The sequence below is a fragment of the Trematomus bernacchii genome, unplaced genomic scaffold, assembly GCF_902827165.1.
Source record: "Trematomus bernacchii unplaced genomic scaffold, fTreBer1.1, whole genome shotgun sequence".
Taxonomy (NCBI): domain Eukaryota; kingdom Metazoa; phylum Chordata; class Actinopteri; order Perciformes; family Nototheniidae; genus Trematomus; species Trematomus bernacchii.
Window position 1 is genome coordinate 11,178,798 of NW_022987973.1, and position 27,759 is coordinate 11,206,556.

General features: G+C 41.0%; 1 protein-coding gene across 3 annotated transcripts; it reads right to left on the minus strand.

Annotated features, from left to right (window-relative positions):
• Positions 1-166: 166 nt before the first annotated feature.
• On the minus strand, positions 167-27,759 carry acsf3 (acyl-CoA synthetase family member 3). 3 transcript variants are annotated; one of them, XM_034116011.1, is made up of 10 exons: positions 27,670-27,759; positions 25,668-26,469; positions 23,258-23,413; positions 19,367-19,521; positions 18,356-18,501; positions 13,419-13,516; positions 13,009-13,135; positions 3,897-4,031; positions 3,378-3,489; positions 167-1,197 (listed from the first exon to the last, which is right to left on the minus strand). In XM_034116011.1, the coding sequence occupies exons 2-10, from the start codon at positions 26,388-26,390 to the stop codon at positions 1,083-1,085; spliced, it is 1,767 nt and encodes a 588-aa protein (XP_033971902.1). In that variant the 5' UTR covers positions 26,391-26,469; positions 27,670-27,759; the 3' UTR covers positions 167-1,082. The 3 variants fall into 3 exon arrangements, with proteins under 3 accessions (XP_033971902.1, XP_033971903.1, XP_033971904.1); XM_034116012.1 differs by lacking the exon at positions 27,670-27,759 and adding an exon at positions 27,471-27,623; XM_034116013.1 differs by lacking the exon at positions 27,670-27,759 and adding an exon at positions 27,329-27,450.

The following is a 27,759-nucleotide window of genomic DNA, read 5'->3' on the forward strand; positions in this document are numbered from 1 at the left end:
CACACACACACACACACACACACACACACACACACACACACACACACACACACACACACACACACACACACACACACACACACACACACACACACACACACACACACACACACAGGGGTTTACAAAGAAGTGGCTAACAAAAATAACACCCAAAAACTTTTTTACTATTTAATAAAACTCTTTAATTTAGTGAACCGGTGTGTGTACATCATGAGGTGATTCATATCGATGATCATATTTCAAAGATGTCTTCTTTCCTACCACCATTGTCTATTATTTAGTTTAGTGCAAGTGTAATTATCCCTCATTCTAGACATTGCACCGCTCAAAAGGCATTTAGAATGATCTGATCAAAACATTTTCACCAATAAAACATCAGAACATACCAATTATAGTTCCTAAAACACTCTTCACCAATAGGAACTGCTGTACGCTGTATCGGAACAGTTGAATATCCAGTTCCATGGTATGTGCAATTTCCGATCTCAGTGAGGCATATTGAGCAGTAGATCCTGTAGTTCTCCTATAACAGGTTTGTATTATTATAAATCTATATTGTCCAACATGTTTTCCCATTAGTTTAAAATAAATCAGCACTGCAACATACTGCATAACGGATCTGGGACACAACTAAAATAAAGAATCCCACAAAAGTGGGTCACAGTAGTTGACGTCGTTTATATGTCTGTCACATAGGTGTTGGTTAGCTCACTATTTTTAAAGCAACTTCAGACAACTTTGACTTTTCTATATAAATGCAGTTTCAACCAGACACACATTCTGTGTAGTTTCACATTGACTCAATAAATTATTCTATCAGACCCATCTTGCACAGTAACTGATGAACAGAGCTTGACATAATTGGCTTTCCACATAATAGAATTACCTTTGTAGCAATGTTCGTAGTTGTGATTTAGTTACCTCAGAGGTCAAGTCATTTTCCACGAGGGGTTTTTCATTACTTAGTATTTCCTCTGGACACTTGTCAGTAATGTTTGTCTGATCTAAGGAGCAGATGGGGACAGCCGGGATGTGGCGTACATCTACAGTTCTTCACCAGGAACCTGTAGGTTGAGGTTCAGTCAGGGGAAGAAGTGTCTTAGGAGGTCCTTCTTGTTGACTTTGCCCATCTGATTCCTCGGCATCTCGTCCACCAGCAGCAGGCCTGTGGGGATGATGTAGGGCACCATGTGCTCCCTGCAATAAACACTGATGTTAAAACACTGAAGACTGCACTTCAGAAAGCGAGATCAACACAGGCAGGCATGCACAACAACACACAACTCTGATGTATGTGCACATGGATGGGAATATGCAGGAGCTCACAACAACAGAAAGAACTGGAAAACAATTGCAACACAAAGGCTAGCCCTTTGGCAGAGTAGTTGAGATAAGAAAATAAATGTCCTTCATACACTCCGCCGCTCTCCTCCCTAATATCCCCAATTCGCCTTCCAGACACAGACAATTCCATTCGTACAAAACAATATAATCACTGTGAGATGAAATAAATAAAAATAATAATAAAAGGAAAAACAGAAGGCTGGGATAATTAAAAGTGTTTTATTTTTTCGGGTTTGAATGCATGGCTGTTACGTCAAGTCTTGAAGCCTGGAGCTTTTCTATTATCTTCTAACCTAGTTTGTTTGTTTGTGCCAGAGTGTGTGCGTGTGTTTATGTGTGTATGCTTATGGTGCGAGTGAGCATAATGACTCATACTGCTGCCATCAAACACTCCTTTCAGCAGATGTCTCCGTCTCTGTGACTCAGTGAGTAAAGTGTGAGTGAGTATATGTGCATCCATACACATCTCTGTAATGGGGCTCGTGTCACCAATTTCTCTGGGGCAGTGTGTGTGTGTGTGTGTGTGTGTGTGTGTGTGTGTGTGTGTGTGTGTTTGTGTGTGTTTTCAAGGCAGTGTGAGGGTGTGATATAGATTCAGACTGACAGCTGAAGCCAGGGCACTGAAGAGTGAGCATCCATCTCCTTGTTTATGTCTCATTTTATCTCCCTCTCTCTCTCTCTCTCCTCGAGACCCTGGCCCAGCAGTGGGCTGTGTGCTGGCACTGCCTGTCTGCTGGCAGCACCCCTGGCTGCAAACACTCTGTGTGTGTGTGTGTGTGTGTGTGTGTGTGTGTGTGTGTGTGTGTGTGTGTGTGTGTGTGTGTGTGTGTGTGTGTGTGTGTGTGTGTGTGTGTGTGTGTGTGTGTGTGTGTGTGTGTTAACCTGGGTCACAAGCAGCAGTAGTAATCCACCATGCTGGACCAGCAGGCCACAGCAGTAGGAGCTGAAACCCCCACACCATATGGGGCCAACAGCCGTCACACACGCAGATACACACACCCACACACACAAATGCATGCACGCACACACAAAATGAATTCATACAGAATTCAGAGGTGTGAATAAATGATAGTGGTGGGTAGTAAAAAGAGTAGGAGAGAAAAACAGATGGTGGGAAAGTGAAGGGAAAAGTGGTCAAATGAGAGGCGAGTAAAACTGGAGAATACAAAAAGAAGAGGTGTCTTTGTGCCTTCAGTCCCCAAACCGAGAGCTGCATGTCACCACCAACTGTCTGCGTTAGACAAAATAAACTCTACTGACATTTAGAAAGGGCAGAAGATAAAACCCGACGGCCTCTGTAACAATAATTTGTTTGCTTCCTCTACATCTTCCTCTTTTTCATCTCCTGTCTTTCCTTCAGCTCCCCTCATTAGTCCATATCTGGCCTCTCTTTCTCTCACATCCCTCCCTATTGATCTGCGGACTTCAGGGCCGCTCACTGGGGATGTGTGCTGAACTGCAGAGTCTGCATTAGAAGCCTTCATTTGTTTACCACACGACTGACAAAGAGCTGTGGAAATTGTCTTCTTAAATCAGCGTAATAAGATTTAACCAAGACAGGGCCAGCACTGTAATAATATGATGCTCTTTTGTTTTTAGGGAATTCAGGATTGTTGATGTAAGTTTATAATAAAAAAAAATGTCCAAAGTAATTATGAACTCTTCCCTTACGTTGCTGCAAAAGTTAAGCCAGGTTTAACTTTTTATGGGCGACCCTGCATTTATTTTTGCCGCAAATGAATAATGCAGCTGTATTTATTCACGCCCTCCTGCTGTTTATCTGAAAATAAATCTCAGGACTAACTTTGCAGGTTTATACCCGTGTGTTTACAGGCATCTTTCCTATAGTTTGTGTGAGCAAAATGGACTTGGAAATGGGGCCTACACCAACCCACTAGCCTACCTTCCACGGGGGAAAATGACTTATAACAGTCCGTTTATGATCTGGTTTAAACAGTGTCATATAGAATAGATTTGAAAAGCAAGCATACACATAATCACACATGAGATTATCCGTCTGAAAGTCACAGCACCTTGCCCAGGTCTTCAGCTCTGACAGGGTCATACTCCGCCCTTTCCGCAGCTGCACCACTGCGGTGACTCTCTGACCCCAGGTAGCATCTGGTGCTCCGATCACAGCCACATCTGCAAGGTTAAAAATCACAAAAGGCAGACGACATGTCATTGTAAAGTTTCAACTGCTCAATTTCATTCAACACCATGCAGTGCTCTTGTATTAGGACACTTTTACATTTCTTCTGTTGTTGGCTGTATACTTCAGCACGTTGGTTTTATAGCAGAACAATACCTCAGATTCAAATATCTGACTCTTATCCTAAACTATAAGGTGGTTACAGGTGGACAGTTAAGAAAATGTTTCAGTCATTTTGTATGAATGTTTAAGATCATTGTCATACTGCTTGGTACACATTTAGGGGGACTAAATACTGTTTTAAAAAGGCTGAAAATCTTGTTGTTGTTGATTTATACAACTTGAATTCCTGACACTTGTCACATCCCTTCTACTTCCTAACTGAACCTGTGCAGCTTACCGAGGATGTCTGGATGAGCCAGTAGGTGCCGCTCCACCTCGAGGGCACTGATCTTGTAGCCGCCGCTCTTGATGATGTCAACACTGGTGCGGCCCATTATCCAATACACACCATCTCTATAGGCCGCTGTGTCTCCTAAAAGATGCATTAATACAAGAAATGTAGAACAAATAATCAAGAACGGAAAATAAATAGTGACCTCAGGATGATTTTCAGAATTAAATCATTTTGAGCCTTGCTTGCCTAGACCACCTAATTAACTATGTTTGCAATAAATGGTTTTGCGAAAACCTTTTGGGTTTATGGGGAACAATCTGAGTGAAAATCATTAAAAACAACAAAATGGCGTACAGAAGTAACTTTCATATCACCTTTAGGACTAGATACAAGCTATGTAGGGTAAACTTGGTTAAAAACAAGGTGTGTGTGTGTGTGTGTGTGTGTGTGTGTGAGTGTGTAGGTGTGTGTGTGTGTGTATGTGTGTGTGAGCATGGGGAAGTCAGAGTGCAGTGGATGGATGAGTGTTTAAGATCCCCCCACATCATCCCTCTAGACACAAACCCTCCACACACACACACACACACACACACACACACACACACACACACACACATACAGTAGGTGTCTGGGGGACAGGTGTGGAAGAGGATGAGTACAGAGGGGCTCAGCTGGGCCTGGGGATGACGAGCGGAGGAAATGGGTCAGTATGGATGAGTGGAGAGAGACGGAGGGGGAGAAAAATGGACAGAGCAGGGAAGGAGCGGAGAGAGGAAAAGCAGGAACAGGAAGGTGTCCTTTTGGATTATTACCGGGGGTGCGTCTACAGCTGGGGCCGAGGGAGGAATGGGTGTTAGTGTGTCTGCGAGACACTGTGATGAGGTTAAGCGGACACTATAGTTTTATTGAAGGGTTGGAAAAAGATGGTGGACTGAGAGGTCAACAAAGGTAAAGGACAGCTACTGCAGGTAAACTAAAACCTGCACATTTTATTTAATTATAGACCATATTTTGTATTTGTAGACCATCTTCAGACAGTTTTTTAAGCCAAACAAATACATCTAAATAATAACCTTTACCAAAAATGTATTATTAAATGTAATAACTGCCATTTGGATAAGCATTCAGACCATTATGCAGGATGAGATTTAGATATAAATCATATTCATATTCTCTAACTATAGGTAGGAAAGTGAATAAGTGTATTACTATTCCTTTGATGGCGTTGAACTGGGAGACTTTGGATTAATTCCATCAGTGTTTAAATCCCAAGGTACCCGCTATTGAATCTTTGCTTGTTTGTCTACAGCTGAAACATGGAACCAATAACTAAAAAGGACTGGCCCTGCCTCACATAGAATCAACACGATGAAGCATTTGAGGAGAAGGGTTATATTTTGATGGTGGTCTGTTTTTACTGCCATCTACAATCTGTCCTCTACTTCATCATTTAATCTCATTTGTTCTCTACTCTAACCCTGTATTCCTCTATACATCTTACATATTTGTCCACTTTTTCAGTGTCAGCCAAACACATAAAAACTATGTTTTTTTGGGGGGGTTCCATCCTTGCCCTCAATTTTTCTCAGTCCCTCTGGAGCATCTCTCACCACGTCTCCTGTTTCCTCCTCTCCACCTATCTTCCCTGTCTCTTCTTCCCCTCTTGCCTCTCCGCTTCAGCATCAATAGAGGGCCCATCTGTTCCCATACATCACGCACTTCATTTCAGTTTATTAGCTGGGATAAATCATAAATATTTCATTATACATCACGGGCGGCTGTCGCCTGCACACCGACAATTTATCACCGCTGCCCTCTCTGCCGGCTTGCCACGGCGGCTATAAGCTTTCCAGTCTATTAAACAAGATTGATACAGTGTGTAAATTTAGATATTGGGAATTTCTTCACAGACCACTGCTCCGCACTGATAGGCCAGGGTAACAGGGGAGGGGGAGCAGAGAGATGTGGGGGAGGGGGGTAGTTAGTTTTCCCTATTCTCATCTTCCTTTGGATGAAGGGAAAAAAAGAAAATAAATTAGGAATAATTTGGTTACAGCCATGTAGCTTTCTCATCTTATGCAAATAGATATGGTGAAAAGAGCAGTTTACATGCACATTGATACGCTGTTAGTGTGTGTATCCATGAGCTGAAACGAATAAAAACACCATAAAAGTTGTCCATTTGGCTGCAAATGTTTAAGCGTGGAGGAAAGAAGCGACATTAAAGAGGAAATGTTTGATTAAAGAGTTGAAGAGAAACACTCAGACATCAACTTGAATTCAGTTTGAAGTACTTATACAGGATTCTTTGACCTTGTCTCTTTGAGGTGGGGGGGGGGGGATAACGAGGGAAAGAACAGCATGTTTGGAGAGAGGCACGAGTGGGAATAGTGATTGGAGAACACAGACTGATAAAAGAGGAAAGAAGGGCGAGAGAGATTGTTGGGAACTGTGTTACTAGGACGCACACAAACACACGAGCTGGTACACATACACACATACTGAACGTGCACACACCGTACATACACACACACACACGCACGCACGCACGCACACAAACACTAGTTCAGGCATCAGAGACTCTCTGCCATTATGTGTTATGGCGTCGGAGGCAGATATGGCCGAATGGCTTTCTTAATTAAAACGATAAGAAGCCTAATTGCACTGGGCTTTCATCTCATTCTGAGGCATTAAAGAAAGTGAAGGCACAGAGTGGAAAAAAAAGAAAGAAATAAAAACAGATCAAGACTTTAACTGGAGGGTGTAGGGCAGAGGAAAACTCCATCAAGTCTTTCAGACAACAAGAGACATTAGCTGGCTCTGCAGAAAACTTCATTCTGTCACAGTGTAACTTATTAAAATGGACACAGAGTTATTTTAAGCCGTTAATTATCATTTTCTTAGCAGGAAAAACAACATTGTGTAGCGAAGAGTGTTATCAACAGATTTTCAAATTCCAGCGACAGCATTTTTTCAGAGTCACACAAAAGTGCCTTAAGTGGAATTTCTGCTGGAGTGTGACATTTGAACATTTTCCAGAACTCTGATGACTGGCCTTCATTCCTGTTGACATATCTTTGGTTACTCAAAGAAGTCGACATCAGTGTGATTCTTACCAGCTTTAGTGGTAAACCAAACATATCAAATTGAAAAGATTTAAAGAAGAGGAGTAGAAATATGAACCGCTACAGTTGTTAACTTTGAATTTAAAGTTGTTATTTTTATGATTATTTTATTTATTTTCTAATCTTTTGCTTATCTGTGTGTATCCTGACAAAAATGTAAGTGCACCACGGCAATTTCAAACTACACAGACACGGATGCACACATAGTCTGCCCATGTTTCTTAGACAAAAAGTGTGTGAACGAAAAGGGCAGAGTGTGACATATGTCAAAGACCAACATCACACAAACACTTCAGCCTGTCTGCCACTGGCGTCAGGGCTGGAGGTGTCGGGGATGGAAAGAGGCGACTAAAAATGCACAAAAACATTTTCTTTGTGTGTGGAGGTGACAGTCATCGAGTCCCAGCCTTCCAGCTACATGACAGATTTCTGCGGCTACTGAAATAAATAGAAATAACTGTTATTTGAGCCTCTGTAATTGAATGTGAGGTTGTCCTTGATCTAAGTACTATGTACTTCTATGTTGCATGTGCACACCAAACTCAATCATGGAGAACCATGTAGCCTTATGTAAAGTACATACTCTGAGTTTTAAAATACAAGCATATCCACATTCATCATATATCCTTATTCTGGCTTTGACTTTCTGCACACTCAGAAGCTTGAAAAAGGAACATTTAATTCAATGGGTAGGGCTGCGTGGCTAAAAAAATCAAAATCCAATTCCAGATACTCAAGCAGGTGGTTAAAGGTTTTTGAACTCCTTACAAAACATATATTCGCTACTGTATTCTAAAAATCCCCAAACCCAAATCACCATCCACTTACGCTACTTGAAACTTAAGCAGTTTTTGTCAACCAAACAAAGCAGATGTAATTCTCCCTTATACTGAACATCTTCCACACACTTTCTATTTTAATGAATGAATTTCTCACTTGAATTGCAAAGAAATCTCAAATGTTTTGTCTTTTGTCTTTACGCTACATCTATTGTTGTATAACTGGCATAAAACCAGGTTCTACGTCTCTGCGTGTCTTTGTTGTATGTTGTCTATTCTGAATGTTTTGATGGCACGTTATGAGGAGTAGCTTTACTCTTCTCATTGTACTTGTATAATGACAATAAATGCTTCTGATTCTAATATTTAATGATGATACAAAGCTTTTAAAAACTCATTGCCTAGTTAAACAAATGACCTATCATCCAAAAAACTTAAAAACTGTTTTTGCTGTTTAGAGATACAGCCATGTTGTTTTTAAACGTATCTCTGCACTAGCTTTAATGAAGTGTTAGAGTGAGCCCAATGAGCAGAAGGTGTAAGTGGAGTCACAGTCTTTCAGCACATTCATCAGGACCTACACTCTCACACTGCAGGTTAAAGCTGAGTGTCCTCCATCACTGTGGAGAGGAGAGCCTTATCTGCACAAAGATGAGCGAGGTCTAGATGCGAGTCGTGACTCTACTCAGAGCGACTGTAAACACTTAGCATATATGAATATTAATGTTCCACATTAAAGCCCCGATGCCTAGATGGAAGAGTTAATGAGGATAAATAACAGACAGCCAAGCAGTGAAATCCCAACTCTGACATTATTTATCATCCTTAACTTTTGTCACAGCTCTTTTTTTTTGTAATTAATATTGTACAAGAAAGCACTTTGCACTTGGATGAGTGATCTAATTTGTTTAATATAACGCAATTAAAGGAGTTTGAATTGCTTTACATTCGTGCTGCTGATTACATTCCTTACTGGGTTGCCTCTCCGCCAGCAGATAACAAGCTCAACTTGAGGATTGATGTCTGTCTCAGATATGGCATGTTCATCAAGCAAACTACTTAGCTGCCATTTACATGCTCCTTCTCTGCACTGAATCACACACATCTGATAGTCAACCAAAAAACAGCCCTCAATTATAAAAGGCTGAACAATGAGCAAACCAGGTTTAAAAATTCAGATTCGTTATGCATTTAGAAGAGGAAATACAAGTTATTTCCCAACAAACCCCTCTTTTTTTAAATAGGTTTTTTGCAGGAAATATATACAGAGAACAAAATGGCAGCTGCTTCACCAGTTTGCCAAGCACTCTGAGAATTTGGTGACCAACATGAAGCAGTGTTTAAATATATGTACCTGCAGTTGGTGATAATAAAACGCAGACCACCGTGTGTGGACACCTTAGCTTTAAATGCTACAGAGACAGCGGGGGTTGACCAGAGTGCCGGTGGGGTGGGGGTGTTGGTGAAGCCCACTGGGTGCTCTGACATTGTTAGGAAGACACAAAGTGACTTGGGGTGAAATGTGACATTGGGAACCCAGGGAGGGATGGAGGAAGGGAAGAGGAGAGCACAGCTGGGAGCCAGAGAGCAATGCACAAATGACTAGTGATGGCTCTGCGGGATATGAGCCACACTGCGGAGAATTTACCCTGCAGACCCCAAGCTCACCTTTACAGCTGGGGTTACATCTATAAATTGTGTTTTAGGTTGACTTATACAATCTGTCCAGGGACTACAGATGAAAAATAGCATCATGGCTAACTCTGGCACATTTACAGAAATGTTAATTAACGTGCACTGTCCCTTTTAAAAAATGAATAAATAAAAATAATAAAATGGCAGGTGCATCCTGAAATATTGGTAGAAATGTATATTACATAAAATATATTTCAAATGCTGGTTCTGAGTTTGGTTACACAAGTAGCTCCTATGGTGGATAACATGTACTTAAGGGTGAAACTAAGGGAAACCTATGAAGACTTAACCCCCTTGTTGTTTTTTCTGCCTCATCAAATAAATAATGTAACATTAGAAAAGGCAGGGTTAATAGTTAGCCCCAAAACACAGCTTCCGCTCAATCGCTAATGCCTAAGCTTCCCTCTTTTCCCACTAGTCTTTATTAATTTATGTATTCATACATTTATTTATGGTTTACTTCAGAACATCACACTGTAATTCATTCTGAGCTGAAAGCACCGACTAAACCAACATTTACTGCACCAACTTTAGCTTATCGCTTGCTTTTCTCCCCCCTTTGTTGCCACCTCCTTGCTGTATTTACATGTGTACATTGAATCCAACAACAAAAGCCCTTGCAGTGTGGTCAAGTGAGCTGAACTCATATTATAGCTATGGACAGCAGAAAGACTATTCTCTAGAATGAGCACAAAAAAGAGAGCTCAAAAAGGCGGGGGGATCAATGTGCTGCGAGATGTTTGTGAAGATGAGTGGAAAGAGAGAGCACTCGGGAGAAGGTGACGGCTTCCATATAGAGCTGCCAGTCATGCTACACAGCGCCCGCTCACACTACAGAAGACACCTCTGGCCAGTCGAGAATGTATTGATCTAAACTCTCACACTCCTTCTCCACGTCTTACACTCCACTTTTCGTCTCTCTCCCTTTGTCTCCTCTTCCTATTGGCCTGTCAGTCTCCTCTGTGAGCTTTATATACTTCTCAGACTTCATCTTCCACACAGCGAAAACACAATGGTTTTTCAAGATATTTAAATGATTGCAATTCTTTTTTTTTAACTCAATGCAGTTCTGCTAGCTGATGGGAAAGGATGCAAATGTTTAGGTCATACATTAAGTAGTATTAAGTGCTTTTTCAAAATCTAGCTTTAGATAGAGAGGAACATGACTTTCACGAAAAGTAATCAACCTGTTAATACTCATTTTCAGGCTTAGTCCAGATGTACACTGCTCAAGCTTCTTTTCCTACTTTGGTCAACAACAAAAAACAACCCCTGGTCACACAAGCACTTACTAAAAAAACACCGTCCACATGAAATGCGATTCCCAATTGAAGAATTCTTGTCCCAGACCAGCTACGTTTGCAGTGGATTAGTGATGGTTGCTGTGGGAATGTTGCTTATAGCAGTGACCTGATGTCTTTCTTCCCCAATATAGTGGATGAGAAATTGTACATTTATGTGTGAATATGTAAAAATGTATGTTTGATCAGTACTTTTCAGTTTCAAAGAAAATCTCCACCCTGGTTTAACAAAAGCTCTGTTTTTCCATGACTTCAAACTCAGTTTGGGTGTGGGTGAAAGAACTAGGCCTCAATTCATGCATAGAGAAACAGAGAGCAATCACTGGAAACATATTGCAAAAACATTGTTATATGAAATGGAAATATTGATAAAGTACCAGCCCGTGTTAAAAAAAAGGGTCTCGTTTCCCTGAAAAGCAGTCTAGTGCTGAATATCTTCCTTTTGCCTCAATGACCTGAAGGTGAAATCCAGAAGGATGTGGAAAAAGTGAGATACAGAAAGCTCGGTAGGAAGGTGACAAGAGATCAGCAAGAGTTAGCAAGTCAGAGATGGAGTGTGAGGATGAGACCGAGTGTTAGAGAAAAAGGTGGAGTGTGAAACATGGCGCAGGTGTGAGGGCAAAAACGGTAAGACTGTGAGAAGGAAGGTAGCAAGCAAAGGGTTAAGAGCAAGGAGTCTCCATCCTAACACCTCCCTCCCAGACATACAGTGTGTGTGGACGTGTGTTTATCTTGTGTGGGTTTATTTTATTATCTATTCAGTCTTAATGTCAGTTAAAATTATTCCAGATGTATTTATGAGACATGATACTTTAAAAAAAAGTTTTCTGTGTTACTTTGCTATAATACACAGCTCTAAATACAACAATGCCTCTGAGCCTCAGTTCAAGTAAAGGTGTGTGTGTGTGTGTGTGTTTAAGTTGGCATCGGGGAGCACAGACAGGTGGGTAGGCAAGGAATGTGTTTGAAAGCTTCCTATTGAGCAGTCCATGCTGTGTGTGTGTGTGTGTGTGTGTGTGTGTGTGTGTGTGTGTGTGTGTGTGTGTGTGTGTGTGTGTGTGTGTGTGTGTGTGTGTGTGTGTGTGTGTGTGTGTGTGTGTGTGTGTGTGTGTGTGTGTGTGTGTGTGTGTGTGTGTGTGGCTTGAGGGACTGGTCTGTGGGGAGCTGATTGCACGGGCTCTCATTATGTGGCCAGCGGCTGTAATGGAGTGTGACAGCAGCTTGCTGTGCTCTGGATCTCTGTCCTTCCAGCCTGCAAAGCCAATTAAACACACTCTGCCCTGCTCTCCCACCGCCTCGCCCAGCGTTGCTCTCCATCACTTGCTCCTTCCTTGCTTCTTTTCACCCTCGACCCCTTCACCACCACCACCATCAGCTCCCCTTCCCCACCCTCTCTGGGGCCTTTCATGCCATCATTTTGTAGCAGACTTTCTCTAACCCCTCCACCACATACTTACTGCTCTTTACTCACTCTTTTGGCTTCTTGCTCTTACTTCCTGTTGTCTACTGGCCAATTAAAAGCTCCAATTGCTTTTGCCCACCCTCCTGCATCACCCAGCCTCCCTTCACTCACCCCAAGCCAACTTAAAGTTTGTCTCCTGGTGTCTTTGCAGTGAAGCAGAGCTCCTTTGGGGGGGAAGAAAGAGAATTGTTGGGCTGCAGGGAGAGAGAGAGCCTCTGGTGACAGTTTTTTTTCTGTGTGCGCGCGCACGTGCACGTGCACGCGCACGCACACGCACACGCACACACACACACACACACACACACACACACACACACACACACACACACACACACACACACACACACACACACACACACACACACACACACACACACACACACACACGGTTTCTCAAAACGCAGAGCAGTCACATCCACTTAGGAGGAAAAATGCCCCGCAGCACCAAAAACACATATAGTCCATTTATCATTCCTTATAGTCCCCCAAAATGTGCACACACTCACACACATGAACAGTCAATTGTGTGTGTGTGCTACCTTGACTGGACTCCTGGTTTTTAACTTTTTTAAATCAAACTCTGAGAGTGCAGCCTGTAGCAGAGACGAAAACATATTTTTAAATCTTTCGCCCTCCTGTGAGTCCCTCTGACAGCACCAACCATGTAGATGCAATTAGTGGCAGACCTCACTCTCTCTAAGGGAGAGTGTGTGCATGGACAGTGCAGGTGTGTGAGAGAGGAGGTGTTAGTACCTGTTTTGAACCATCCGTCCTCAGTGAAAGACTCTTGGGTCTCTTGAGGTTTATTCCAGTACTCTGTAAAAACAGACGGACCTCGAACTAGGAGCTCCCCTTCTTTCCCCTCCAGACCTGGACGGACCTGCGATACATTACAGAGAGAATGGGATAGAGGATAGAACAGATCAAAGAAAGAAAGTAAAGAAAAGATTGACAGAATTTAGAGTACTATCCAGTAATGAGTGTTGTTCCAGCCAACAACAGCAAGACAGCATATGCTGAACAGAATTGAATTGCAGAGTTATGAAATACAGAACAAATTGAATATCTGATATGTTTGTATTTCTGGAATTGTGCATCAAATAATTGTTTTCATCCACTGTCTGCAAATAATGCGTTTAATAACTGGATACTTGATTGATTACCTGAGTCTCGCGGTGATTGCCCTCCACAATGGTGGTGTTGATAGTGTTATTCATAACAATCCGGATATCCACAGTGGGAAGTGGCAACCCGACAGCACCTGTCAAAAAAAACAAGCAATAACAGAAAATGTAAAAAGGAAATGTCGGCTGATAAAGGCAAGATGGGATGATTTGTGTCTCCTCCACATAACTGGAACACTTATATGGGCAATAACCAGTGGAGTGATGGTCATCATCCTTTAGTGCAGGATTTCAACCACAGTGGGAGTGCTCTCTTCCAAAATGGCATTATCCTCTGTCCGCAGGGCATAACTGGTCACTGAATGGTTTGCTGAGCTCGTAAAACACTAAACTGAAAGCCATTCGTCTCAGTCACCACAAGTCTGCTTACTTGTACAGTAATGGAGATTTGTGGGCAATGCATGACACAGCTATTTTCTCCAACATCAAATTAAATATGGGAACTCTTAAAAATAGATACCAGGCCCAGAATAGACTGAAGGATGTTGCCACTTATAAAAAGGACTGAAAGAGTTTTTTCAGAAAGATACTGAACTGCAACATCCTTGGCATTAAGTCAAACGTTTATTTAAAATATCACTCTCCTCCGACACTGTTTTATATGTTACACCAATATGCAGACAGATAACTAATACGTTGTGACCATAAGTGTTTGTTGTTTCTTGTGCCTAGGAACTAATGTTTGTTCATGTACTGGTACTGTGTGTTCTTTATTGAAGCTCTGCTGCAGTCCGTGACATAGTTATCATTGTGACACAAAGTTATTCAAAAAGGGAACTTTAAAGATTCAAATCTCCTTTCATGACAAGCGGCCAACGAGGTATTTGTTTTATGTTTTCATGTGGGCGTCATGTCCTATTTTCATTTATATATTTGTATGTGTAGCACATTATGCTAATGTATTTGGCTATGTATATATGTTGTTCGTTGTTGTAGTTCTCACGGCGTAACGGAAGAAAGGAAGGCTACAAAAGATATAACTCCAAGAATAAATGCGCGTTTTAAAGAACCGACCTGTGTCTGTGTCAGAATCAGAAGAGAAGCTACACTATGCATCCACATGATCATCCACTAAAGAATCTTCGGACCCGTTTTACTGTTTCTCACTCCTGTAGCATTCAGAACTTCAGTACAAAATGCATGACAAGGCTTTCATTGCAGCACGGTTATAAAAACATGTATATCACATTATGTAATATAATAAGAATCAAGCGTCAAAACTGTTCATAACTGTGAACTGCCATAATGTTTAAGTGTAACTATTAATAAGAAATGTGTAAATAAAGTGCTACAAATTGGAAAATCACACATGCAATGAAAGGTGGTGGTCAGCCTTCATATTGGAGCGTGTGTGCTAGTGTGTCCTCAAGAACCAGGTAATTATAGCAAGCGATGCACTGGGGATAAGGGAGAGGGTCTCAGTGGTCTTGTGTGTGTGTGTGTGTGTGTGTCCGTGTGTGTGTGTGTGTCCGTGTGTGTGTGTGTATGTGTGTATGTGTGTGTGTGTGTGTGTGTGTGCCTGCCTTCCTAAAGGCTATTATACCATTTCACAGACCACTGCTCTCCCAATAAAGAGCAGGTCAGGTCCAGATCAAAGAGTGATTCTCTCACTTCATATTGATCTAATCCACTCTGGTCTTGATTGGCAATGTCTATCACACACACACACACCATCACTTGCACTCAGCACGGAAAACCAACTAAACACAGAAATAACAAGACGGCTTCAGTTTCAGGCTAGCAGACGCTTCGAAGTCCGAAGGTCAGACAAGCTGAAGCCAGACGGGTTATAATGATGAGTGCATCCTGAACTGCTTTGGACGTTGTGAACAAGGTTCATTGAGAGTTAAAGCAAGCGCTGCCTCTGGTATCTTATTTTCATTAGAGAGACAGTATGGAGGATAGAGTGGATCAAGATCATTCACTGATCAAGAGGACATTCACTGTCTTGCTCAAGGACATTTCAGCAGGGTTAAGCTGCATCTACCTCCCACACCTGTGTGACTGGGATGGGAGGAGCTGGGGTCTGAATATCCCTGTAACTCCACAGAGTTCACAATACCACATTTGACCCAGTATATCTGTGATTCTCGAGCTGTGTGGAGTTGAGCAACGAGCCAAGGGTTAGAAATGATCTCTCTTGTTTTCTCTTTGTATCTGTTGCACAATTGTTTCTATCACTTTTAATGTGAACAGCGATGTGCAAAATGATTCATGTCTTCAGGGACTTTTCAACTTATCTTGATGTGTAATTATTCAGAACAACTTTAAAGATACGGTTAACTGAAGCGGTTAGGGGGTAAGGTACTTAAACAATAAGCTGATCAAACTTTTTTTTTTATGTTTGTTACCCATTAACAGTTTAGTAATATTATCTAAACCACTCTATTTAGAGGTGGATACTGAAAGTGCAATTTGAATGATGGTAATAAAGAGCTAGTTTCAGTCATAAAATGTTTCTTTGTCTGTTTTCAAATAGGTGTGGCTATATATTTGGCTTGTTTTCCTTAACCCATCTAATCATTTGTGTTTTTCAGACTTCTTAGCAATGTCACCACATTCCCAGATCTTGGAAATTACCATGGGGGGTATAATGTTATTTGTAATTGGAATGCTTCCCAAAACTTTAAAAATCATACTGATGGCCCTAAACAACTGAATGATCCTTTAAAACAAACATTGTAAATAAGAAGTTACAAAACCCAGACAAAAAAAAGGTGAATCACTCCTCTGATCATCTTTTCCTCTGATCAGGCTGAAGATGTGCAGACAGAGTCATTTTCCACGAATGCTTGAGACATTTTTCTAATAACAATACCATCCACAAAAAAGCGGGAAACAGTCCTTTCCTGGTCAATTACCACATATCCAAAAATCCATTTAAGGTTGAACTCAAGGAATCTCTCTCCCTATCTCTGCCCTCTTCCATCATCATTTATTTCCTCTCATGACAGGAGCTGTAGAAATATTGGAGACTTGAAGCATTCTGTTCTCGATGATTCAACAAGATTGAGAGCCACGTTGAAGCGTACAGGCAGGTTATTACTGCTACATGCCGGGTGGGAAAAGGTCTGTGTGGAGTGGAGAAGGAATGATTGTCCGTATGACGATGTGCGACAATTATTCTTCCAAGACGTTTGTGAAAGACATAAAGCTTTGGGTGGACATCAGAAGGAAGACAAGACGTAGTGCGAGACAGTGAGAAGCTGACTCTTGTCTCCGTCAACAAAAATATTCTTTCAAAAAGGCAGGAATAAATAAAAATCATCAAAAAGAGCAGCAGAGGGAGATAATTATGAGATATAAAGAACGAAGAGGAAATAATCTCATAAGGGCATTTTGACCTAGAAAGCCACAATGTTGTTAATCTGGAATGCTCCAAATCTGTAAACTACACAATGAAATCAGGCCAATTAAATGCCCTAAATACAGTAGAATATTATTAATACAATTGCCATCAATAAGGGTATTAAGAGCTGAGTTGGCTGCTACTTAGCTGGCGGAGGGAAAAAAAGAAAAGAGAAGTGTGAGTAAGAGATGGGGGGAGAGGGCGACTCTACTCCACTGCTCTTCTGAGAGTGTTTCCTGTGGCTGCTATTGATCCATTTTAACCTACTTAAAGACAAGACAAGAACACACTGACTCAAACAGGCACCGGCTCATGCCTGCATAGTGCAGACACTCACAAACATACACATCTTCGACAAAAGTCTGCAGTGGAAACATCAATAGAACAACAACCTTTCTTAATAATCACCAGAGAGGAATCAAACACAGCCTGCTCAGTTTATGCCAAACATAACCTGACAAACAAACAAAACAAGAGCCCAACAAAACGGCAGACAAAGGGTAACTCAATCCACTTCCAGGCTAATTAGCTCTACCTGTAAGAGGAAGAGTTGGCTGGGGAGCAGTAAGGGAAGGAGAAGGGGGGAGAGAGAGATGGAGGTGGGGAGGACAAGAGAAGACGGGAGAAGAAAGCAACCAGCACTAGTCTGACCTCATTTCCAGACCTTGCCTTTGTTCCTGCATGTGCGAGGGAGGTGTTGTTTGGATCATGGGGTTTTACCTGACATCTCAACACAAACAAAAAAAATGCCTACGATATAAAACACAACACATGAAGCCCAAGTACTGAATCAAACTGGTGCGGGAAGCCGAACAATAGATAGAGAGATATTTGAATATTCTGCTCCATGAAATAATTTTCTTTTAAATTAGTCTCCGACGTCTAAAATTCCCTGCCCATGTTTCCGAGATTACAAATATAAATCTATTTAATGCGATTATGGTGGAATAAATCACTGATTGCAAGTTTGTTGATTGATAATTATAAGCTAGCAAAGTTTTAAAAGTAATGCCAGCTTCATGTAGGGCTTAATTACTATACAGCAGCAACTGACAGAGGAAGTAACGTTGATGTCATTTTTCTTCCCCCAAAATGAATAATTTTATACTACCATTTTTTTTAAAGTGATTAACATCAACGCTCATTTGCTCCTGTAATTTGCCTTTATTGATGTTCATACCAGTTAAGAGCACATTAAGAAATGTTGCCCTTGGTTTGTTCTCTGTAATAAAAGGGTTTCTAAGATGGATTAACTGCTCATTATCAGATGTTTTTTCTGGTGTCATTTCCTGCCATTCATCCAGCATTTGCTTGTAATTAGTATGTTTGGAGAGAAGAGAGAACTAAACCTTCAGCTGTGTTAGTGCCGTTAGTGTTTCTCCACCTGATGTTGCAGGATGAGAGTTGTATCCACTACAGTGAAGAGTTAACTCTGAAACAGTTTAACTTTAGTTCACTCTTTTCATAGTTTCCCCTTATATATGTTTTTCCATACTGAGCACAAGTATAAGTGTGTGTGTGGGTGGACGAATGCTGTAAGTGTATTCAGTCAGTCAGACTTGTGTACCTGGGGTGCGTGGGCCCTTCAGAGGGTTGGACAGTGCCATGCCGATCTCTGTCATGCCGTAGCGTTCCAGCAGAGTGTGTCCTGTAATCTCCTCCCAGCGCTGCAGGGTGGGCAGAGGGAGGGCAGCTGAGCCCGAGACCATCAGCCTGCAGGGAGAGAGAGCCGAATGTGAAGGGAAAGACTTCAGGCTCCATGTAACTAGGAAATACTATGCCATACAACTTTGTAAAACGTCTAAATCTCAAGTCTATCAAGAATGTAAATTAGCAGGGGATCAGATGAGAGGTTTAACCGTACACCCTCCTGTATTGATTACATGGTCGATAACCCAATACCATCAATGCAAATGAAAACATCTATACATATCATCATCTTTTTTGATACATGTGTCTTTGGAAATTCAAATGGAACTGTTTCTAAATTCGGTCTGAGCGCGCCGCCTTCCTACAATTCAATTCAAATCATATTTAGTTTTCTGCGAGTTGATGACTTATTGTGTTAAATAGGCTATTATATAGTCACATACTGTATCAATCACAGGCCCCGGAATTAAATCATAACATACAACAATGTAAAAATGTGTAAAAGATGTCACGTATTAACACATTTTTTAACAGGCATCATCAAAACATATCAAGGGGCAATAAAGAAACAATAGTTGATCAGTACTCCAATATGTATGCATACCAGTTAACAGCTTACAATTCTTTCAAAATATATTCCTTTGTTCAGTGTTGAGATGGTCTTAAATGGTTTAAAATCTCTTAAAGGAGCTCCATTGGATTTGTGTGACTGTTAGGGCCTTAACATATAATACTCACAATATTAATTCACATGAAAACCATTCAGTGACACTCGGCCACATGTAAGAAGTCAACTTTATTATGTTTGCCGTGTTGTTATTATGGCCTTTCCTTTCATTTGTTACCAGTCTCTCCACACACACACACATGTATCCACACACACATTAACCAGGAGTGATCTGTCTGTCATTGATCCCTCAGCCAGTACCTGATCCTCTCTTTGCAGACCGCTTTCACAAAGTCCTTGACGTGAGGCTGAGTGAAGTGCTGATCATAGTACTGGATCAGTTTAGAGTAGATCGTAGGCACAGCCATGAACACATTAACCTGGGGAGCCTTGGAGCTCAGCATCCTCTCCCACACCTGGGACAGAGAGGGAGAGAAAGAGAGAGAAATTCATATTTACACAATATTAACGATATATTCAAAATATATATATATATATATATATATATATATATATATATATATATATGAATACTAGTCTTTTGAAAGTGTCAATATTTACATTACAATGCTTTCTGCGATACTGTATGACATTATGGTCATACATATAAAGACATTTTAATTTAATAGAGAGAGAACAAAAGAGAAAGAGAGGGACAGAGAGAATCACAATAAATAACAGGGAATGGAGAGTGGGATAGAAAAAAAAGCGGAAAAGGAAATAATCTAAAGGACAATCAAAACTAAATATCACATCCAAATTGATTCCCTTGGAGCAAGTAAAAGTGTCATATCTTCCTTTTATTTAATGTAAATGGCAGAGTAAGGTTTAGACATTAGCTTTATATTAAACCCATCAACACAACGCCAAAAAAAGTCAAAACATATTTCCTCTTTTGTAAAGGTCAGGACTTAGGAAACAGGAGACTGCTGTAGGGCAGAGAGACGGCATGTTAGTCAGGTAAAAGGCCTTCTGTACGCACACTTTTGACAAAGGGGCTTTTTGACAGACACGGAAGGAGCCGCTCATATCCTCCGCTGCATCAAGCCTCATCTCACAGGCGTTAATGCGCATACATCGTGAACTACATGCACGGATAAAAAATACTGCTGAAATATCTCATAAACTCACTTATTCAAGGACAAAGCTATTACATTACAGATTACGCCCCACCTACTCCATGTCATCACACACACACACACACACACACACACAACACACACACACACACACACACACACACACACACACACACACACACACACACACACACACACACACACACACACACACACACACACACACACACCACACACACACACACACACACACACACACACACACACACACACACACACCACACACACACACACACAACACACACACACACACACACACACACACACACACACACCACACACACACACACACACACACACACACACACACACACACACACACACACACACACACACACACACACACACACACACACACACACACACACACGAGATGGGAGGATGGGACGACGGCATGAATTAAGTGAAGGTGAACGACAGCTTCTCTAAGTCTCATCTCCCCCCCTGGGAGACAAACGCTCCTCCCCAGCTGTCTCCCCTTCCCCTCCCCTCTCAGTCTACTTATCCTCACTTCTTCTTCTTCTTCTCTCATTCTACCTCCATTACCAAAGTGCTTCTTTTTCATTCTCTACTTTAATCTCTGACCCCACATCTTCCCTTCTTCGTTCTTTCTCCTCTCTCCCCTTTGCTTCCTATCTCACATTCTCTCTCTACATTTAATAATTTCCTGCTTCGTTGCCCGTGCAGTCACCCTCACCCTCACACACACACACCTAGACATATAGTCACGCACAAAGAGATTGAGTCTCTCCTATCATCCGTCTCACCTACAGTAACACCACATCCTTCTTAATGTGCCGGCACTTTTCTAAACTCTTCCTGTCACTTTCCTCCTTTCAGTCCCCCTCACTGTAGACTCACCTGATCCATTATCTATCTTACTGCTCTCACTTTGTTTGCCTCGAAGAAACAAATATAACTGAAATATGTATGGAAAAATCGAGTACCGACTTTAGCCTTATCAAATCCATATCCAAATTCCTCACGTTACATGTTGATCTCAAAACTGTGCGTGTTCAGACTCCACCTGTACACACACAGCCTAAAACTTTGTTCAGAGACGGATTATTAAGTGTGCCCTGACCATTCTGGGTGGTGTCTATCAAGTGCAGTGGAGCGATTCAACCAAGTCCAGTCTGGAGGGGAGAGGAAGGCAATTTATGTCCGTCAAAGAGGTGAACTCTACCTAGGGGACAGGATGTGATGAGAGCAGAGGGCCATGGCCTGCATCCTAAACAACTCTGTGATGCTCAGGCCTCAAACCTCAACATGGGGCTCGAATACATTTGCCAATTCTTCCTGAAAAGGTTTGTTGTTGAACGTCAACTTGTCTGTAGTGATGAGTTTTGAACTGACAGGCTATCAAAAGTTGGCCTTGATGCTTGGTCAGATTTGTACTTTGTTTATTCTTTTATCATCTATTTTCTTTAAACAGCTACTACAGTTTTGCTTATTTCACAATTGGTTTTATTTTTATTTTTTTACAGTGGCTGTCATTAATTTAGTAAGAAATCCAAACATTGGACAAATGGATATTCTGAAAACTAGATGAAAATGGGGAGATAACAATGAATTCAAAAGGGAACACTAATGGTTGAACCTAAGTTTATTGGTAATCCTCAATAAAGCTTGAGGCGTTTCACTGAAAACCACCAAATATTTTAAAGAAATAAGTTAGAGAAAAACTTAAGAACATTTGATTTTTATTAACTGGGGACAATTATTATCCGTCCAAAATGTTGATGATTATTTAAAACATTGAGCTGCTATTGGCATAGGAGAAGGAGAGAGAGGATCACCAAAATGAGAAGGATTCATCCTATGGCGACCATAAAAGGTGTACAAAATGTAAATGAAACCAATAGATTAGATATTTTTGTCTGGAGCAAAGTGGGGGACTGATCGACTTACTATCTCAATAATGTATTTGATAAGATATTTAAATCTAATCTAATCAAATATGTGTTAATAAGTCATGTCCTTGTGGTTGATAAAAACATGAATTGCTATAAATAATTAGTCAATGTAGATTCAAATAGACAAAACAATCTGAGTAGTGCTGAACCTCAGAAAGAGTATGTGCCTGTCAGTCTGCAGCAGCACACTTGAAAAAGACACATGTAAGATTTACTGGATCACAATTCCTGCGCTGATATTTTATCACTATCTCCAGGCGAAATCAGAAGAAAATCAATGGCGGCCTCTGCTGCCTAGGCTACCCTTCAGAGATCTAAGGGGATAGAAGAGACAGACTATCGATCACTTCATCAATGCACTGTTACTTCAGAAGGAGGAGAATAAAGGCTTTTTCAGAGGGTGAGAGGAGGGTTTTGTGGCTTGGTGCAGAAGGTCAGGGATAACAGCTGAATACTAATAGCCGATAGCAGTGTCGCAATACCCATGCTGACAGATACATACGTCCTCTAAAGACCATACTTTCCATCTACCTTCACTGCCATTAAGTTGTAGAGGTCCTGATGTACAAAGACACACATGTTTTGAAACAACACCTACACACAGACATCTCATCCTCCCCCTGTCCCCTAATTTCCCCCTCCCTTCCTAGAACAAAACAAGCACCATCATCCTTCAATGTCAGCTCATCGATTGATCCGCTGCTTAAGCCCTTGCCGTGAGTCGGCATTGGTCAGATACAAAGCCACACGAGGCAATTCATCACTGAGCCCCGAACACTTAGTTTGACAGTCGGAGAGGGAGGAGGAGAGACTGATAGGAGAGAGGGAGAGGAGATGAAGCGAGGAGAAACAAGGGGATGGAGAAAAATGGAAATGATAGAGAAAGAGGAATTGATGAGGAAAAAAGCTGAACGTTTGTTTTCTTATCCACACAAGGCTTCTGAATCGGACATCTTAGCCTCACTGTCAATAACAAATTCATTCACTGCCGTAGCTTGACAGCTGTACAACCACCTCTTTTGTTCAGAGGTGTAAATAGAAAGGTAAGGTACCAAAGTAAAGAGTTATAACAAAAAAAGAGACAGTGAAATGAAGACCTTCTGAGGCTGGAATTCAGGCAGCATGACGCAGGTGGCGCCCACCCAGAGCGGGCACAGCAGCTTGTTAACGATGCCATGCACGTGGTGGAGCGGCAAGACGTGGAGGATGACATCATCTCTGGACCACGCCCACTCTGAAACCAGACACTGGATCTGAGGGGTAAGGGTGGTGGGGGAAAAAAGAGAGGAAGGGGTCAGAAAACTGTTGAAGACATCGGTTATGACATTTCTGGTGTTGTGGCGCAGTTTAGTTTTTCCTCCTAAACTGCTGTATTCACGCCTCAATGAGTAATTCCTGCTGCTGCAAGAATGACTTTTGACAACCTGTGAACAACTGAAAGGGGTTGAAGTTAGAGATATGTCCTAGACTCTTATTGGTGGAGAAATTGTATACATCTTTTCAACAATGAATATCTCCCAGCATATTGTGCAAACTGTAAGTATAGAAAGAACACTAAATGTCTGATGTTTATCATTCATGTCTGGAAATGCCATCAATATAGCTGCTGAGTGGATATATTACTTTGTATTATTCCTGCACACATCATTGGCAGAAGTCTGCATTCTCTTGAAGTGAATTTGTTTGATTTATTGCGTTAAGAGGCCAGTATTTTGGCAATACCAAATGTCATGTTTTTAGGACATTATAAATAGTGGATTAATAGATTATTCGAAGCCTTACTTACTTCAAGAATAAAATATATTGATATCTGATGAACTGTCGCAGAGTACATTTCTTTAAATAGCTCCAAATGTATCCCGAATTGAGTTTGATTATTTAATGGCATAGAAACTATTTGAACCTTGTAATACAGATTCACAAAACAGTGGAATTATATATTTTATAACAGTTATTGGATATTAATCAAAGCCTACATTTGGAAGTCTTTCAACAAATGTATTTGACTTTTGCCTCAGGTCTTAATTTACATTAACCTGGCAGAGGAGCTTTCCAGGAACTCTGACAACCTGATGCTGTTGTTGCCTTCCAGGAAAACAGACAGACTCACTTAATCACTCACTCACTCACTCACTTCCCTGGGCCAACCACAGACACATGAAACCCTGCCTTCTTTAGGGGTCTAATTTTCCACACTATTGGACATGTAGGTCAATTTAGCTTAAAAGTAAAAAAGAAAATCTTCATGAGATCTCTAATGGCATAAATGAGTGATTATTCAGAAAGCTTGACTGGAACAGAAGAGGATTGATGCTAATTAGGGAGTCACATGTGGGTGAGGGGATGTCTAAACTGTCTGCACTCAGAAACATGCATATATTGTATGTGTCTTTATTTGTGGGAGTTTCAGATAGCCATTTCTTAATCACTGCATGAAATATCAAATGCCATGCTTTAAATAAATCAAACCCAGAAGACAAACATGAAAAAGTAAATGTAGCCCTTTCTTGCATTGAAAAAAAGTAAGTAAATCAGAACAAAGGTGTGTTTAAATAAGTCCCCTTGTATAAATTGAATATTAACTTAAACAGAAACATAATTATTTTGTTACAATTAGGTAATTGATTTGCGGCTCGAGGGTGGATTTGTACACATCAACCAGCCAGAGCTGAAGCGGGCAGGAAGGAGATGACCACAATGATATTGGAGAAGCTAGAAGTACCATCGAAGCTGTGCCAGAAAAACCTAACAAGCATCCAAGAAGAGTTTCTGGAGTAGATGCTTCAGATCAGAAAGGAAATTGTTCAGAGTAAAAAACAGAAAGTAAAAAGAAAGTTACATTCAGGCTCACTAGTATACTGTCCCTAATCTGAGTATCTTCGTCTTCACCAGTGGTTTAAGAATTACACCTAAAAAGGGAGAATACAGGTTTATTCAGAGTTAGTTTTACCTTGGATTATTGAGAGAAATTCAGTGTATTACATTGTTTCCCTTTAGTGAGAGTACGGTTGGCTCACACCAGAGCCCTTGCTTGAAACCACAGGGACCATTAAATAAATGTGTATGAGGCAAACCTTTTTGGTTAATGATGCATCATGATTGGATTTTATAACAATATATATTAAAATTGAGTTTTTTCAGTGGCATCAATGTCTGTGACTCAAAATCTAATTGTGATATTATTACTACACTGGACAAATACACACTTGTTTTGATAGGATTCTTGTATTTTTTGTGAATTTTTCAAAAACGCTTCCATGACATGTGATCTTTTGATTCAAATTCAACGCAGAATCAAACTTCTAAACTAGACAGGTGGGACAAACCTCTACATATTGGATTTTAGTCCAACTGCTTTTTTATATGAATTCTTTTATGTAAGAATCAGCATGTTTTTTTCAATGCTGTTAAACATGTCCTGTGTGTCAATTAAAAGCCAATTAGTCTTTGACAAAAACTTTTATATTTTATGTACGATGTAACTGTGGTTTAAAAGACAACACTTACCATGGCTTGGATGCTGCTGTGTGTATGTAGAACTCCTTTGGGTCTCCCTGTGGTACCACTGGTGTAGATGATCATAGCTGGTCGATCAGCCCAGTCTGTGATGTCTCCTTTCTCCTTCTCCTGGGTGTCTGCCCCATATAAAGTGCTTAGGTCAGAAGTAGGGGGCAGTATCAGGCAGGGCAGCCCCAGCCTCTGAGCAAGCGGCTCCAGGGTTTTAGCATAGGGATGCCCTGCCACCAGCAGGGAACTCTGGGAGTCAGAGATGATGTACTCCAGCTCAGACTCTGGATGTTTTGGGAAGAGTGGCACCGCCGTCCCACCACTCATCCAAGCTGCCCACTGTGCCACTGTGTAGGAAGCATCATTAGCACACAAGAAGGAGATTCGTTTTCCTCCTAACTCCCCACAGTTAGAGTTGAGAGCTGTCTTGATTCTACCTGCGAGACCCAAGCTGCTGCAATACAGCTGCTTGTAGCTGTGGGTGCCACTGCTGTCTAGGATAGCAAGCTTATCTCCAAATGCTGGAGCTCTGGTAAACACTGGCTTCTGGTTTAACCTTGTTGATGGAGCTGTCATCCATCTATGAGCCCCTCTTTGAACTACAGTTCCCCGTAGCCAATGTGCTGGTTTTAATGGGCTATAAGTTCTGTGAAAAGTGGCTTTCAATTGAGGCAGTGTCCACTTCAGAGAGTGGCAGGCAGTAGCAATAAGTCCTGGCCGCATTTTTCAGCTGTACAGACCCTCCGGAGTCAGATCTTTAAGATGGCTCCATCCTCAGTATCTTGCATCTCATATCAGACATCTGAGGAAAAAAGGCTTAGTTTTATCAAAAAACAAACCAAATTTGAGATCTTCTCTTATAGTCAAATACCACATTTATTTAACTTCATTCATCTAGCATTGCACTTTTTAACACAGCTTCACTGCATGTGGCTTAAATGTATGGCTTATTTGTGTTCAGCCCTTCTTAAAGATGGTGAGCAGATGGTAAAGCATTGATAGTAAAATGTGGGTACACTCGATCAAACTATTATTACATATTTGTAAAGTGACTGGAATTGAAAACATAGATAGCCAAAAGGCTGAGAAGTCTTTAATTTTGGCCAAAAAACTAGATCCTTAATTTACCATAATACAAGTTTTATCAAGGTTAATTGAATAGTAAAATACAACTAATTGCACCCCACACCTCCTATTTGTACTGCACATTTTCTTTAAATAAATATTCAAATAAAATTGAAGTTAGACTAAAATCTAATATTTAAGAGATGTGTCCTTCTCGTACAGTAGAATGATGCATTGATCTAGACTAGTTATTTGGACACATGATAGCTATAAGTAAGGAGACATTCCCATAATGAAACAGCTGAATTTAACAATGTTTGTATGAAACAGAAGACCTAAAAATAACTATAGAAAGAGGCACATATTTTTTGCCATTGTACTGATAATATTCGGGTATGGATTTAAGTCAATGAGTCATTTAACATGAACGCACTAAAATGATCTTCCAATAAAATATGTAATTTATGTTGGTCCCTAAGAGAAATCCAGTGCTTTAGGGTGAGAGCTCGGATGAGAACAAACTCTCTGACTGCAGTCTGTGACACTGAGTTGGCTGAGAGGACCGCAGTCTTTCGTATAATACAACCTAAACTAACCTCTCTGAGTAGATTATGCGTAAGACTTTTCACAAGTGCAGCGTTTTTCAGTGTAACTGTATCCACTATAAATCAGGCGAGGTCCAGCTACAACAGGAACTGCTCTGTTTGTCATGGCAACTAACGTCATCTGACTATTCACCGTTATTAACGTTACCATGACATTTGAACGTGAAGTTAACTGACAGGCAGTTAAAAACACGTCCCCGACACTGACCAGACCTTGGCCAGGCAGGCACACGGATTGTAAATATCCCCCTTCGTTCAGCGAATAATATATCAATATTTCTAGAGAAATACTAGTGGTCCGCTTTATCTTCCTAAATGCATATTAACCTTACCCAAAACACAACCCTTGTAGCGAGGGACGGCGCCACAGCATAACTGTTCCGGCATGAAACACACGTTGGTTGAATGGTTCCTGGTTCCTG